Source organism: Quercus lobata, chromosome 2, assembly GCF_001633185.2.
Source record: "Quercus lobata isolate SW786 chromosome 2, ValleyOak3.0 Primary Assembly, whole genome shotgun sequence".
Classification (NCBI taxonomy): Eukaryota; Viridiplantae; Streptophyta; class Magnoliopsida; order Fagales; family Fagaceae; genus Quercus; species Quercus lobata.
Window position 1 is genome coordinate 6,205,790 of NC_044905.1, and position 16,946 is coordinate 6,222,735.

General features: G+C 34.4%; 1 protein-coding gene across 6 annotated transcripts; it reads left to right on the top strand.

Annotated features, from left to right (window-relative positions):
* The first annotated feature begins 1,178 nt into the window (after nucleotides 1–1,178).
* LOC115974239 (protein OSB1, mitochondrial-like) lies at nucleotides 1,179–7,422 on the top strand. Of its 6 annotated transcripts, none has more exons than XR_004087878.1 (5): nucleotides 1,179–1,594; nucleotides 2,460–2,598; nucleotides 3,295–3,379; nucleotides 5,210–5,778; nucleotides 7,079–7,422. XR_004087878.1 is itself a non-coding variant. In XM_031094501.1 (4 exons), exons 1-4 carry the CDS (start codon nucleotides 1,296–1,298, stop codon nucleotides 5,482–5,484), a joined length of 798 nt encoding a protein of 265 aa, XP_030950361.1. In that variant the 5' UTR covers nucleotides 1,179–1,295; the 3' UTR covers nucleotides 5,485–6,652. The 6 variants fall into 6 exon arrangements, 1 of the variants encoding a protein (XP_030950361.1); XR_004087879.1 differs by having other exon boundaries at nucleotides 7,120–7,422; XR_004087876.1 differs by lacking the exon at nucleotides 7,079–7,422 and adding an exon at nucleotides 6,375–6,652.
* Nucleotides 7,423–16,946: the final 9,524 nt, after the last annotated feature.

A 16,946-nucleotide genomic window follows, 5' to 3' on the forward strand; every position in this document is an offset into this window, starting at 1 on the left:
TTAAATTTGTACAAAAGATAAAGGGGGCCATTACTCATTAAGCAAAACTATTAGACACATTTTTCCTCTATATAAAAATTTGTCAACTAATGTAAAGAGCCCTGTAAGACTGTAACTCAATACCATTGTCTCAGGTTTTGGATCCCACTCCACCAATTGTAAGAGTAACAATTAAATTATCCAAAAAAATTTGTTGACCAATAAAAGGAAGATATTAACTTATTTAATTTTAAGTTATTGCTAATCAACAATTGAATTTTAAGGGGAGTCTACATAATCATTGAAACTCATGATACTTTATTCACAATGGCTAAGATTTATTCATAACTTTGTTTTTTATTTTGTTTGATAAAATATGACTGTCTAACTTACATAGATGAGGTTCATGAGAACTCTGAACAAGTTATTTATGCTTTTATTTTTTAGTTGGAAAAGGGGAATATAATTATTAGATGTCTCACTCTGTTGGCTTAAGGCAGTCCTTGATGTTATTTATACATTAATATGTTGCTAATTTTACAACTTGAATTACTTCCCTATGAACTCTCAAGCACTTAATGCATGGCATGGAAAGATACCAATTAAAAAAAAATTATAAGGTTATCAACTAATATATTTGTGGTTGGTCAAATCTAAAGTTCTTGGCAATTTGAAATGATATCACACATTTCTCAAAAAAAATAATAGGAATGCTATCACACGTAATAAATGAGTTATGAGTATCCAATAATAATAAAAAAATAAAAAATAAATTCTGAAAATCTTATTTGTTATTTTTAACTTTACAAGGTTAATTTGATTCCCAGCCTTAATTAGATCATAGTTTTTCACATTTTCTTATTCGTTTTTTTTTGTATTTTCTTGACAATCAAATACAAAAACATAAAATCATATTTACCAATTTTTAACTTATAGATAAACATATTAACTCAACAACTAAGATGGATCTAGAATAATTGTAAGTTGAAAATAACACGATAATATGATCAATTTGACTACTATCAAAATATAAAAACCAAATTTACAACAAGTTAAAAATAATAAAAACTAAATTAACTGTTATTATAAAATAATTTTTTTTTTGTAGCCAAAATATAAAGACTAAAAATTATATTTTCCCATTAAAAAAAAAAACTGCAAGCATAAATTTTGGGGCCCTACATGTCTAGCTAGAGAAAAGTTAACGTTGCCGCCGTGAATCTTTTGAACCCTAATAATCAAACCAGTTGTCAGAGTGTACTAAAAAAAAAAGAACAACAGTTTTCAGAGAACCCCCGCCAAATTGGCTTTCAACAATGAATACGCACCGTTTCGGAGCCCTAATCCGAAACGCGAAGCGGTTCTATTCGTCCTCACCCGCGATCGCTAGACCAGAGAAATTCTTCTTCGCCGACGACGGCGAACCCGGGAGCTCGGTTTTCCGGCACGCCCTGAAATTCCAGCGGCCGGCGACGATCATGTGGGAGTGGAACAAGCAGTTGCTGAACTCCGGTAGCTTTATTGGGACCGTCGAGCTTCCTTTGAAAATTGTGGACACAAGGAAAACCGGTCGCTTTGGCGTTCACACTATACTCTCCGTCAATCGCACGGTTAGGTACTCTACTCAGTACTCCACATCTCTGTTTTCGTTATCGTATCGAATCGTATTGTATCAATTGGTTCTTCAAATTGTGCTTATAATAATAATTATTGTTGTAGTTGTTTGTATTTCCAACATTTGATTTTGCATGAGTAAATGGCCTATTGTATTGGAGCAACACCATTTTCACATGGGTTCACTATTTTTTATTTTGTTAATTTAATAGTTGAGGAGAGAGATTTGAATACTAGATATCTTCTTTCGAAACATCATGAAGTACCAGTTGAGCTACCGGGTTCACTATTGATACCACTTTTATCATGCGTCAATCACAAGAGACCATGTCAGCAGTAGTAAAAAACATGTTTTGTTTATTAACTTATTGTTGGGTAAGACACATGCTGTAATGCACTCTCACACACACATACACATACACTAGAGATAGAGAAGAAAGAATAGCTTCATGTTGTATTTGTATAGTTATCTAAGTGGGGTTTTTGGGGAAAAGGCTTTAATTTAAACTATCTCGATGTTTTTTCTAATACTCTATGTGATACATGGCAAACTTGATCAAAATTTTCCATTGGGTCTTCAGAAAGCTTCTAATGATATCACAATTTCATTTTAAATGAAGTTTAGCATATGGGATTTGATGAATGAAGGTTTTTGAATGAACAAAGAAGGGTGGTTATTATTATTATTTTTTCTTGCTAGGACATGTAATGGCTATGGTCATGCATTGGATTTGAATGTGTAATGGGAGGTCAATTTGATTTGCTCCTGCTTTTCGTTTAGATATATGCATGCATTTCTTTATATGGAAGTTGGTGGGTTTTTAAGTTTGCCACTATGCAACTTACATTCTGTAATTTGTGAACAGGATACTACTGTTGATGTGGGACGAGATGGCAGAAATGTCTCTACAACATTTGAAACCAAATGATTTTATCTATGTTTCAGGTCCTTTAGGGTGTTATACAAAGGCTCATGAGGATGGAGACCTCAGAACATATTACAAGGTTCAGAAACCAAGTACATCTTTTTAACATGTTGCATAGCTGGGTCCTTATTTGGCATGAAAAGTTATCCTTCCTGCTCAGTTCTAGCTTCATGTTCAAAGATGCAGCTACAGTTTTTTATACTAAACTGAATTTCTCTCTTGCATTTGTCTTACTCCTCTTTTGAGTTCCTACTTTATTAAAAAAAAAACCTCTTGAATTTTCTAAATATATATTTTATAAAATATGATAATTAATGATATTTTGTTGGCATACATAGTGATTAAAGTTGTTTATTGGTTTCTTTTGAAGACTCATATAGTTAGGGTATTCTTAATCTTTAACCTTGTGTTTAGTGGTAACCAATACCTAGTGGTGTATCAAATTTCTTTCTGGATCCCACTTGCACCTTATATCTAATACCTGTTCAAGCTTTCACTTTATGAATTCATGTTCATTCTTTTCCCTTTGCTAATCATATTAGGCTTTGATTTTTAAGATTTATTTGCTATGAAATTGGGATGGAGCTATATTGGATAGAAGCTAATAAACCGTGGTTTTTGATAGATTGAGGTCACATGTTAGTGTAAATGATGGTGCCTTGAACCCTAACCCTTTTCTGCTAGACGAGAAAGTATGAGGGCAGTAATTTTTTTCCCTCTGCTGATACATTGGCACAACCTCTATCTGTACAGTTATTTTGTTTTCTCTTTATAGGTCACAGTAGAAGAATTGAATTATGTTGCCCGAGATGGCCAAGGCCCAACCAGCCAGAAAGTCGAGGAGTCGCAATTAGGAGCAGGTACAATGTCTTCTATAGTTGAAATAAATGTGTAACACATATCTTCAATATCTTCTAAAATATATGGCTTAGAGTTTTTATTTTATTAGTCTTTTGGAAATGAGTAGAAAACTACAAAGCTAGTAACTAAAGCAAGGCGTGTCTTTAAAAGGAGCAAGTTGTTAGCACAGGATTTGTATATCTGACCTAGAAACAATTTGAACCAGGCTCGCAGGATGATAGTGATTATAATATTGTAATTTCTTTGCTTATATGCATATATTTATGTCAACTCTTGGCACAAAAGGGATGTGTATTTTTTATTCATTTTTTTGATAGTACATTACACTAGAATCCATATCTATGGGGATTACACACAAAAGTCAATGATAATTTGAATTTGAATTGCATGTTGATTGTTTCCATCCTACAATTTTCTCTAGCATTTAGTCTATTGATTTATTAATCAATCTCATGATCTCCTTTAGCAATTAACGTCTTGATTTGGTCTTCAATGACATGGAAAGTGAATTATACTTAACCTCTCTTCTAAAGCTTACCCTTTTTTTTGGAGCCTGAGAAAATTAACAAACACAAGTTAAATTTGGTAAAATAACAGCGCCATTAAAATGGTGAATCCCCCTCAATGAGAAATTCATAAGAAATTATCCTATAAAGATGTCACTATAGATTAACGTGACAAAAAGCCTTTTAATATGAAGCAAGATAATATGAGTGAGAATTGCATAGGTAAAATTACCAATAGGCATAAGGAAACGTTAATATCTTCTTATTAAAAGTAGGAAGAAAAAATGATGTAAATAATAAAAGATGATTGACAAGGTGATTATATTAAAAATTACTAACATGAGGAAAATCATGTGAATGAAGAGATTCAAGTAAGGTCCAATTGATACGCTTTGATACCATGTCAGAATTCGAAATATCATGTAGCATAAAGATGAGAATGGAATAGATTAATGTGGTCGATTATTGAGACCTATGTCCACAACACCAAAAGACAAAGGGCTACATCTTTCATTCACTTTTCATGATAATACATTACAATAAAATCCATATTTATAATGAGGATTGCACATGGAAGTCAATGATGATTTGAATTTGAATTGCATATTGATTGCTTCAATATATGATTTTCCATAGCAACCAATCCCATGATTTTATGTGATAATCAATGTCTGGAGTTGGTTTTCAAAGACAAGGAAAGTGAATTATACTTTCCAACAATCTTTGAAGCACCAAAATTGGTTCATGCTAGGTTTTTCCTTTATTGGTTAATATTCTTGTACAAAAAAAAAGGAAGTTCAAAAATTTTGGAAGACAATTTCAAGCTTTGGATTCAATTTTTGCAAGTTGTGCATTTCATCAAAGATTAATACACAACTTGAGGGGTTGAGGGGGAGTGTTGGAAAATATGACACTTTTCACAAATTAAAGACGAAATCAACAAATTGATTGGAGTAAATCAAGAGATTGGAGAAATAAAATTATCAATATGAAATTTTAAATCAAAATATACATTTAATAAATTAATAGTTGACCTATTTTCAAAATTTATAAATCTCATTACACTATGGGTTCATTTGTATTTGTGATCAATCAAGTGAATGAAAGATGTGTATGTGGACTTCGATCTTAGTGATTGAAACCCATTAATCTCTTATGATCTTCCTCTCTCATATTCTCTTTGTCTTCCATAATATTTCAAGGTTTGACAATACTCAATTATGAGTTTTTTACGACACTTTTTAACAGCTAGTCATTGCGAAATATTTACTTTTTCCACATGCTTATCTATCTTTTTTGTCCTGTATCTTATCACATTTCTAGGTAGAGCTGACTTGGAGGGGTATGAAAACCGCAATTACTTGTGGCAAGTGTTTTTCACCAATCCATATGAATGGTGGGATTTAAGGAAACGTAAGGTAAATCCAAGACAGCCAGATTTCACACACAAGGATACTGGTGAAGCTCTCTGGTTGAGTCCAAATGATCCTCCATGGATTAAAAGGCAACTCCAGTTGCTTGATACAAAAATGGCAGAACAAGGCCAAGGTGATTTCGGTTTGCGTTCCCGTGTCTCCATGTGGGTTTATGATGAGTAGAGGCCAGTCTGGAGGCCTTGAAAGAACCATCTGCTTTTGCGTATTGGTCATGTACAGGGTTTTACGATCTTAGTCATTGCATCTAACTGGAAGGTCAAAGAATGACAGAAGCAATATCAAAACTAGACAGGAATTTGAGGTTTTTACGTCTCCAAGCATATTTCTCAATCTCACTTATGAAAAAAGAAAAGAAAAAAAAACATATATATATTTATATATCTCTCTCAATCTCAGAGTTGCAGTGTGTTGAGCACTGAATATTCTGCATTCAGTTCTCTCTACAGCAGGTTGCAGGTATCCTATACATGACAAAAATATGAATACAAGTCTTTTTCATTTTATGTAGTCTTTTTTTTTTCCTTTGTATAGCCTGGCCACTTCAGGGGTCACTTCATGATTGCAATATCTATACATAATGCATCTCCACAAACTTGTTTCCTTCTTTAAAGTAAGTTTGGATAAGAAAACTGTCTGAAACTTTCTGTTTAGATTGAATGAGAATTTCTCATTGAGGGATATTGGTTGACTTTCTTAGAATATTTAGATTTCCTTTTGGCTTGCATATGCCTTTGCATTAGGCTTTCCCACCTTGTATGGGTACTTGACATCAAATGAACTAAGAAAATTTAGAAGAATATTAGAAGGGGAAAAAAAACCGTTTTTAATTCCCTCGATTATTGATCAAATAGACAATAAAATCCAGGTGATTTAGGAAACAGGCAGGTTGGAGCTTGCCAGGAAATCACCAACTTTGGCCACTTGTTTTGCCCCTTAGAAACAAAGAATCTGAGCATAATCAATGATTTTGTTGTGATAGGCTTATAGCTATATTTACAGACAGTTTTTGCTTTCTGCAAACCCAGTAACAAAATGTGGAATACTTTATTCAGGGTGATCACTGTGAAGATGACATATGACATATGTATAGGTTTCATGCAATAATTAATTGGGGCACTCCTAAAGGATGGGATCATTGCCATGTTGATGCCCTGTTGAGACAATGAGTCGAGCAACAAAAGATGAAGGGTGCCTTTTTCAGTACATGGTAGAGGCTTCTAGTTCTAGTAGAGGGCTTTTGAAAATTTGTAGGTTCTTAGAATGGGAAGAAGATGATGAAGATGGTGATGATGGCCATGGCTACATTAAACTTCAAGGTTTATAAATTGGACGGGAAGAGAAAAAAAAGGTAGGTTGGGGTGCAACTCTTGGGCAACAAGGTTTTGTTTGTATAATATAATTGTGCACTGTCTCTCAGCCCTGAAATGTCCTGGGATCAAAGCAAATAGCATTACTTCATGGATGATTATTTTGAAGGCTATTATGATTTTATGAATGTCCATATGAGAATTTCAACAATGGTATGTTCAGTTTGGAGGACGAGAGCCTAAAAAAAGATTTCTACACCTTGCATTTGGATTAGTCCTAAAACTGAAGGGATATTGCATTTCATCTCTGTCAAACTTGTTAGGTGCTGTATTGAAATTTGAAAGAATGTCAAAATGAGTCTATTAAGTTTTCTATTATCGGCTTTTGTATTTTTAAACTGATATATTGCAATTTTTTTTTTCTTTTCTTTTCTTTTCTGGATTTCCAGGGAGTTGAATTCTTGTAAAGAATAAAATGTTTCTGATGCAGATCTTTATCCTTAAATGAGAAATCAGTGTCCACTCCCACCACCCCCCCTCTTCAACAAAAGGGATGCTTCTTTCTTTTTGTGAGAAAGGTTGTTATAACATGCCATTCGCCATTAGTAGAGAATTTTACTTATGTTTCTCTTATCATTCAGAAGCATTCTTATGCTTGCATGTAAATGTGTCAATGTCTTTCTCCTTTAGTGTATCAATCTCTAAATCAAAAATGTATTTTGTACTATGAACAAGGAACACTGCAATATTTTCACTCTTAGGTCGTTGGTCCATTAATCAATAATCAAGCTCATAGTTGCCTCTCTCTCTTTTTTTTTTTTTTTTTTTTTTTTTTAATTTAATTTAATTTTTATGTGCGCGCACGCGCTTGTGTGGCCAAAATGGTAGCATATGAATCTCATGACCTGGGTTGGATTTTGTTTGTTGGGCCTCAGCCCGTCACTACATTGGGGCTTGACTGTCTGGTGAGACAAGTTTATTGAATCCATTCATTAGAGCCCAAATTTCACTCCTACAGCTCTCTGCTTTTCTTGATCCTCCTGATCTTGGGGACATGGCCGACATGCCACAAAGACCTTGTGAAATGCAATGATTTCTTTGTCATGGCTGTTATTTCCTTTGCACAGATACCAGCCTTTTGTATATACCTGGGGATCAGAATTGTAGCAATTCCCCACGAGTTAGGGGTTCCTGTTGAGGATATTATATATTACAAGTTCTTTTCTGTGACTAAGTTTGGAGCTTTTATAAGTAGGCAGCTTTCTGATGTCAAGGCTCCAAATTGGAATAATTATACATGAAAATAAATGTTAAATGGCCAGAACCAGAAGGGTTGGTACACTAAATGTGGTGGGATATATATTTAGAGTTTCAAGATAGGCTTGAAACTTATGTTTAATGAGTCTCATGGACCGCACTCTTTTCTTTAGTTGTTTACCAGAAAAAAGAAACTCATTACTTGAAGTGAAAATCACTTGTACAGGCATGAGACATCTGCAAAAGACTTTGAGGTCAGCGTTGCTTTTTTTTGACTAATAAATCTAAGGACTTGCTTGAGTGCTTTATATAACTAAATGCTGATTGATGTACTGCATGACCCCTCTGCACGACTATAATGAACAATTAGTCAATGTGATCGAATTAACCTCGGAACAAATTGGCTAGTACATTTTTTTTTCCCCACAAGATATTCTAGGAATTTCTCATTGCCTGAGTATTCTACGGAGTAATGGGCATGGATGATAAATATGATCTACTTTGTTGTATGGAGCTAAAAGAATATTTTGGCCTCGTTCATCTATCTCTAAGCTCTGCAATGATCTTAATATTGGGATTCAGAATTGTTTGTTTCAAAAGCATAATAAGCTCTTTTGTGTGAACTCCAAGCTTTGACTGATGACTCTCTTACATTTTGTTATTGGCTCCAGGATCTTTAGGAAGATAATGTTATGTGACTCATGTTGATGGAACCCAACCATATATTAGAATTCGAGGCATTCAAATAGATAGAATTTTGCCAGTTCGACCAACAGTATGTTCCTTCAATAGCCTCTTTTTCTTCGGTCTATATTTTGTTTTTGTGCTAGCAAATCAAAACATTCAAACTACACAAACATGGGGGATGTTCGAGTGTGGGACACTCCCAAGGACTAAAACAACTTCGGAAACGAGATATTCAAAGAATAATTTCCACAAGCAACAGCCAACACTCACTGTCAAATTATGGCCAAGCAATTCTACAAACAACTTTTTTTCAACTTGTTGAGATGAAAAATTGTCGATTGGAATAATATTACGTTGAGCAATGTCTATTTCACACTTGCATTTTTTGCACAGAAGTCGTTACTGTAAGAGAAGTCACGATTCCAAGTTAAAAGTCATGATTTTAGTTTATACAATTGAGTGTGTGTACTATGTGTATAAGTGAAAGAGAAGTCATGATTTTCAAGTTAAAAGTCACGATTTTAGTTTATACAATTGAGTGTGTGTACTATGTGTGTAAGTGAAAGAGAAGTCACGATTTCCAAGTTAAAAGTCATTATTTTAGTTTAAACAGTTGAGTGTGTATACTATGTGTATAAGTAAAAGAGAAGTCACGATTTATAGGTTAAAAATCAAGATTTTAGTTCAAACAATTGAGAGTATGTACTATGTATATAAGTGAACGTGTGCAACAAACATTTCTCTATTACATTTACATGGAACTACCGCTCATTCCACATTCCACTTTCCATATACATAAATCACAGTGGGTCCAAGTAGTAAAAAAGATTTATAAAAAGTTGTGTCCTACGCATTGTTCTTCATAATTTGACTGTGTGTATTGGCTGTTGCTTGTTGTAATTATTCATAGAATATCCCTGACTCCAGATTTGTTTTTGTTCAGGAAAGGAGATGGGACTTCAAAATGAACTAATCTACAAACATGACAAGAACTTTAAACGTATCGCAAAACGCTAATCATTAATCAAAGACCAATCACTCTAGGAGCCTCGTCATCCCCAACTTGCAAGTGCTCTTATGATTGAAAGTGCCATTGCCTTTTACACTTTTGTGCTTCCGCACTATACCTAATGTTATCTCCATACAAAACAAAACAGATAAAAAGAGATTATAATAAAAAGAGAAAGAACAAAGAATTTTCCTAGTTTTCATTTTGTGTTGAATTGCATATAAATTTATTTATGATATTGGTTTATGCGTCCATGAAATCTTCAAAAATATGTCTCTTGATGGTTCATTATTGGGTTTATTATCATCTGAGAAATGTCTGTCTACCAATCACCACTATAGGTCCACATAAGAAAATAAAATCAAAATTAAGGTTATGACAAAGTGATAGTTGCAGTTACACAAATGAGAAGCACCATGCATTTCTCTTTGACCATTTGCATAAGACAATGCAAAAAAAAAAAAAAAAAAGTGTTCAATTTAATATATTCAAGCCCTAAAATCATCTTGTTTAAAGTGACATTGAAACTATTTATTTTGCATTTTTTTATTTGTTCTTTACATATTCTGAGGGTGAAGGAAGAGAAACAATTAAAAAATAAAAAAATTTTGATATTTAAATGGCTTTGTGAGCATGCTTGTAAAATATAATTTTTGGGACCAAACAAACAAAAAGCTTATAATTTTCAATCTTTGATCTCATTTCTCATAGACTCTGGTTCAATGCTACCGAGTCCACCCTGTGCATTTGGAACCCTATGCAAGAAAACCACGAGTGATGTCAAGTTCCTAATCCTATTGTGTTCTAGAACTTGAATAGTTCAATGAGTTAAATACATACGAAACCCTGACCAAGTCTTTTTCAAAAAAAAAAAAAAAAAAAAATCCACATATTCTCTTGTTTCATCAGATTCTTCATCGATTTTAAGTGAGATCACATGGACAGCCAACTACAAAGAAAACTTTGAGGTCAATGTATATATATTCTGCATAAATCTCTTTTTGACTGGCTAATATATTGGAACTCGATTCATTGCTTTATATGACTAAAGAGGTCTATTGCATTGTTATGGTGGTTAACTAACAATTAGTCAATATGATATAACTGAGCTTAGATGTTAGAACAATTTGGCCAGTAAACTTTCCCAAAGAAATCCTATGATTTTTTTAATTGCTGAATTAGCTATATTACATTGGTTAGAATTTAGAGGCAATAATAATTAGCACCCCTCTCAACATGTAACATTAAAAGTAATAATTATCTCGTGTGTGTTTGGCTGTTTGGGAATCGTTTATCTAACTTTTTAAAAGTTAAATAAAATAAGCATTTGATTCATATAAAATTCATAAGTAGTATGAAAAATAAGCAATAAACTTACTTGTAAGTGCATCTAAAACGAGCATGACGTATATAATCTTACGCTTATAAAACAATTCTTCTTCCTTTCTCTCTCATGAGTAATAAGTGGTAATGATTCATGGATCACAAACTTGGATCTAGTTTCTACTGACCTAAAAGAAACGTTTAACCTTGTTCATCTACCCCATCTTTTAGAGTGAGATTAACACTATAGCCTGTTTGATTCAAAAGCACTACCCCATGTATGACTTTCAAAGCTTTGACTGATAGCTCTCTCTCTCTTTCTTCATTGTAAAACGAAATAATAAAATAATTATTTCTAGTTGACGAGGGGTATGGTGGTCATTTCGCTCGTCAACGAGAGAGTATTGTATTTGTGGGGTGCAACGTTGTCTCCCCCACTTATTAAAACAGTAGTCAATATCCAATCCATACAGTAACATTGCATCGTTTTCCTGCACTCATCTTCTTCGGTCGGTCAATTGTTTTGTTTTTAATAATAAATAACTTGTTCTTTCATTTCATTTGTCAGATTTTAAGAAATGGACCTATACACAAAAAATTTCACAGATCTTGGTCATACATATCAAATTTAGGTCTAGTTTTTTTAGGCATTTTTTATAATCGTATTATTAATACAAAAAAAGGGGATTATCTCTTATCCAATAATTAGTATTACCTTTTTTTTTTTTTTATGTATAATATAATTTAATTATGTGATTTATTGGTTAATGTAATTACAAAATTGAATTTAATTAGAAAACCTAGAATACAACACCAAATGTTACTTAATTTTCCTCATTTTCAAAGCTATTAACATGATTTCTTACGAGAATGTTAAGATAGATAAGTGGAAATACAAAGATAGATGGACTTCGAAATGAAGAAAATTTGCTTGAAGATAGGATTAATCCTGACCGTTGAGGAGTAGATGATCAAAAGTCACTTCAAATGGTTTGATGATATAAAGGAAAACAATTAATGCAACCATGAGAAAAAATGAGTTGATTCCAGCTGTGAGAACAAAAGAGGGTAATAAGAGGAGGACCATAAATAACACTAATAAAAGTAGTAAGGACAAATCAAGTAAAAATTACCTTAGATTATGAGTTTGAATATAATAGTATGACTAAAAAGAATACATGTGGTCAATACTGACTAGTTTATTGAATATCTATAATTATTCCTAAAATATTGGGACTAAGATTTGTGGTTATTGATGTGAATGATATATATAATAAAAGTATGTCAATTGATGAATTCATGTGAAAATGATGTTATAATCACAACTTTATTATTACCTAGCGAGTATGAAAATGTGTAAAAAAAATTATGTGTTTATTAATATTGCTATTTTAGTGGCGCCTTGCATTTCTAGGCTGATATTTATAAACCAAATAAAATTTTTGTTATTCAAAAACCATTAAAATAAATAACATATTTACAAATCATGATTTTTTTTTTTTTTTTGAGAATGCAAATCATGAAAAGTTGAAGTGCTTTAGTTAGCAAATAAAACTAAGTTTTTGTCATTTTAAAATCAATTTAAGACACCTTTCAAAAATAACAAAAAACGGGACTTTCACTTTCTCAACTTCATTATGATGATTTTCTTCTTCTTTTATGGCTGCTCTAGATAGAGAACTTAAATTTGGTTTGTGAACAAAGCAAGCAAACAAATTAAGCAAACAAATTAGGCGGAAGCGTGTTGAGTTTTCCGAATGAAGTCCATTACGCTAATCAATGCAATATTATATTTAAATTCATTATCGATATTGCTTTAGGTTTCTGTGAATCTATGGATTTCATAAGAAAACTTGTCCTTTTTTCGTAGGCTGTGTAAGATTGTGTTAATGATACGGACTTTTATGCTTAGAAAGTTTAGTACAAAGTGATTACTAATCACCGCTGTAAAAGGTTGACCAGTACAAAGTGATTACTATATATATATATTTAATGAAAAAGTGACTACTATTTGGAACTTGCGGTCATGACTTATGTGAATGAGACAAGCATTAGTCAATAAATAACTCGTTAAAGCATTCACATTAGTTCTTCTAAATTTTCTGTCTATTTTATACGAAAAAATCTATTTTTTTTATTTTACACATCCACTTTTACAAACCACCCATATCAGTTTATCTATTCTACACATTTATTTATTAAAATATTCATTATTTTACTAATTTTTATTATTCACTCCCTCACTGTCCCTCTTTCTCACAAACTCACAGCCACCATCACCACCACCATCACCACCCAGCCACCGTCACCACCTTCATTAGAAACCAAACAAAAAACAGATATCAACCCACATGAAAAATCATCAGAAATCAAAGAAAAATCCGATCAACCCACATACTGATCAACCCACACAAAAAATCAGATTCAACATCAGATTAACCAACACCGATCAACCCACACGAAAAATAAAAGCTGATCAAAACGCCATCGTCTCCATGCCTCCACGCCTCCACGCCTCCATGCCTCCATACATACCCAGATCAAGCCACAACCCAAATCAACCCAGACCAAGCAAACCCACACAAACCAAGACCAACCCACACCATAAACTCAAATTAAACCACCGTCGAGACCTCCCCACGTCGCCGCCATCGATCATTGACCCAAACCCACACCGCCACCATCGAGACCACGCCACACGCCATGCGCCGATCTCGCCACGCTGTGAACTCCGGTGGCATGCTTTGAACGAGAGAGAGATGTGAGAGAGGGAGAGAGAACTGAGGATGAAAGGATTGGGTGGGTTTTTTGTGAGAGAAAGAGAGAGTGCAAAGAGGGAGGTGAGAGAACGCAGAGAGGAGGTGAGAGACAGTGGAAAGGAGAGAGAAAAAACTTTAAAAAACTAAATACACGGGCTACAGTGCCCGTGTAAATTTACACGGGTACTGTAGCTCGTTTAAAAATTTAGACGATTTTATACATTTTTAAACGGACTGATGTGGGGTGTTTTTTGGTTCAAAATGTGTAAAAGTAGCCAAAATGTGTAAAATACACATTTATACACAATTATGCAAGGGCTGGTGTGAATGCTCTAATGCTCCATACAACACATTTACTATATACATGGTAAGTTCAAAAAAGAGAAAACCACATGTACTCAAACAAGAGGGAAGTAAAAGGAGTGTTCACAAGTTAAAAAGTTCCGGAGTATCTTAACTAAGCTCTTATTGCCCTCATCCCTAAACATCTTGGGTCTAAAACTATTAGTCAGTATAGACCAATTAGCTTGTGCAGTGCTATTTATAAGATAATATCTAAAATTATTGGGTAGAGAATTAGACCCCTGTTGCCATCGTTGATCTCCCCTATGCAAGCAGCATTCCTTGAAGGGAGAAGGAACTCGAATAATGTCATAATTGCTTAGGAATTAATCTGCTCTCTGAAAAGTAGGAAGGGAAAGGATGGATACATGGTAATAAAGATTGACCTGGAAAAAGGCTTATGATCGCATTGAGTGGAGCTTTATCAAAATGGTTCTTGAACATTTTGGATTTCCACTAATATTACTAATCTCATCATCAGCTACATATCCACAACAACCACATCCTTGTTGTTTAATGGAAGTAAATTAGAAGCCTTTCAACCTTCGAGAGGCATTAGGCAGGGTGATCCCATCTCACCCTATCTATTCTTTTTATGTATGGAGTTCCTTGGTGCACTAATCACAAGCATGTGTAAAGAAAGAAGATGGGATAAGATGCAAGCTTCTAGACATGGGTCGAGCTTCTCACATGTGTTCTTTGCAAATGATTTGATGCTTTTTGCAAAGGTAGACCATAAGAATTGTGAAGCTGTTATTGAAGTATTAGATAATTTCTGTAATCTTGTTGGTCAAAAGGTTAATTTGGGAAAGTCTAAGATCCTCTTTTCACCAAATGTTACAAGAAGGAGGAAGAGGTATATATGTAGAAAACTGGGAATGAATGCTACAAATAATCTAGGAAGAAGCCTTGGGTTTCCCATCCTCACCCAGGGTAGACTAGGTCCTGCCTTCAATTTTGTGGTGGAAAGGGTTCAAAATAAGCTTGTTGGATGAAGGACCAAGCTGCTATCAAGGGCTGGAAAGCTTGTACTTGTCAAATCAGCAGTTGCCCTAATAGCATAATACTACATGCAGTGTCAAGCCCTTCCTAGTAAAGTGTGTAATGTAGTTGATAAGACCATTAGAGATTTCCTATAGGGCTCGATTGAAGAGAAGAGGAAAAGGCATATGGTCAAGTGGAGCATAGTGACCCTTCCGAAAGAGTTAGGAGGGTTGGGATTGCACTTAATGAAGGATAGAAATATAGCTATCCTTGCTAAACTCTATTAGAGGTTGGCTAGTGAACAGGAGTCCCCTTGGGTAGCAACGTTGGTTGCAAAATATCTAACTCCCAGAAGAATGATGGAGGAAGGAAGAAAATACCTTGCTTAAGTGTTTGGTCTGCTTGCAAGAAGTGAGGTCCAATCTATGTCAAAGGTCTAAAATGGTTTGTAAGGAGTGGTGAATTAGTCAATTTCTGGATGGATTTTTGGCTACTAGTGGGTACCTTACGCAGTCTCATCCAAGGGCCTCTAAATCGGGAAGAGGACCATCTAACAGTCAGGCAATGCTTTGATGCTGAGCGTGAATGGAGTGCTTAGAGTATATCCTTTGAAATACCAAACCATTAACTGAATGTCATAAAGCTACCCCTTTGTCTATTGACCAAAATGTAGAAGACTCGCTGCATTGGGCTCACTCCGAGAATGGCTTCTTTTCTCTTAAATCTACCTATTTGCTGGCAAGGGGTTTAAATCCCTTAAACCTGGAAACTGAATTGATAGCATGTGTATGGAAGGTGGAAGCTCCGCCCAAGGTTCAATTCTTTTTATGGTTGTGCCTTCATAACAGCGTACCCACTGGAGAAGTGCTGGGTTCAAGGGGTTTAAACCTCAGGCCCATTTTTAGTTTGTGTAAAAAGAATAATGAATTTGTAGATCATCTTTTAAGGGGCTGTGAGGTGGCAAAATATTTATGGTAGGAACTAAAATTTCCCCATTGCTTGAGGGACACGTTTAATTTACCCCTTGGAAAATGGCTTGAGTCCAACTATCAGAGTGATATCAGTTCGAAGTTTATGGGTATTCCCTGGAGGATTTTGTTCCCTATGGGGGTCTGGCAATTATGGCAGTATAGAAACAATTTTGTGTTCAAAACAGGCAAGGTGGAGCATTTGTGTTTCAAACGATGCATTAAAGATAGTGCAAAATACTACTCCATTGGCTTTAATGCAAAACTACAAAAAGCCAAAGTTGTGATCCTAGTTGGCTGGATGAAGCCACCTGAGGGATAGGTGAAGCTTAACTCCAATGGATTAGCAATGGGGAATCCAAAGAAGGCAGGGGGTGGAGGGGTGATCAGGAGTCACGATGGGAGTGGTTAACAGGTTATGCCAGACCACTTGGACATACTAATAGCTGCATGGCAGAGCTTTGGGCCTTGAGAGATGGGTTAATGTTGGCCAAGGATATGGGTCTAAACAATCTTATTGTAGAACTTGATGCATTAAGCATGGTTCTTCTTATGAATAACAATACTAGTAACTTGCTAATGGAGCCTTTACTAACTGATTGCAGGAACCTGTTGAGGGCAATCCCCAATAAGTGGGTTGTTCATGCTTACCGAGAGGCCAACTAATGCGCTGATGCATTGGCTAAATCGGGAGCAACATACCTTCTTTTGTTGTATTTTTGAGTCCACCGCCTGTGGTGGAAATTATATTAGCTCATGACAAAACTAATGTGTTTTGTAACAAAATAGTTAATTCCTAGTTTAATGCACTATCCATGGTTTACCACCAAAAAAAGAAAAAGAAAAAAAGATATGACTCCAAATTCTTTCTAAAAAAGAAAAGAAAAAGATATGACTCCCAAATTGAGACTTGTTGGTCTCATTGATTCATTTCTAATTAAAATTAACAAATTATGTTTAACTAAAAAAAAAGTTAACAAGCTCATTG

What these genes read in the sequence shown, in the direction of transcription:
- LOC115974239 (XM_031094501.1), top strand. Translation starts at nt 1,296, where the DNA reads ATGAATACGCACCGTTTCGGAGCCCTAATCCGAAACGCGAAGCGGTTC. An exon ending in ACCTCAGAACATATTACAAG is followed by an intron (nt 2,599 to 3,294) that starts GTTCAGAAACCA and finishes TTCTCTTTATAG; the next exon opens with GTCACAGTAGAAGAATTGAA. An exon ending in GGAGTCGCAATTAGGAGCAG is followed by an intron (nt 3,380 to 5,209) that starts GTACAATGTCTT and finishes TCACATTTCTAG; the next exon opens with GTAGAGCTGACTTGGAGGGG.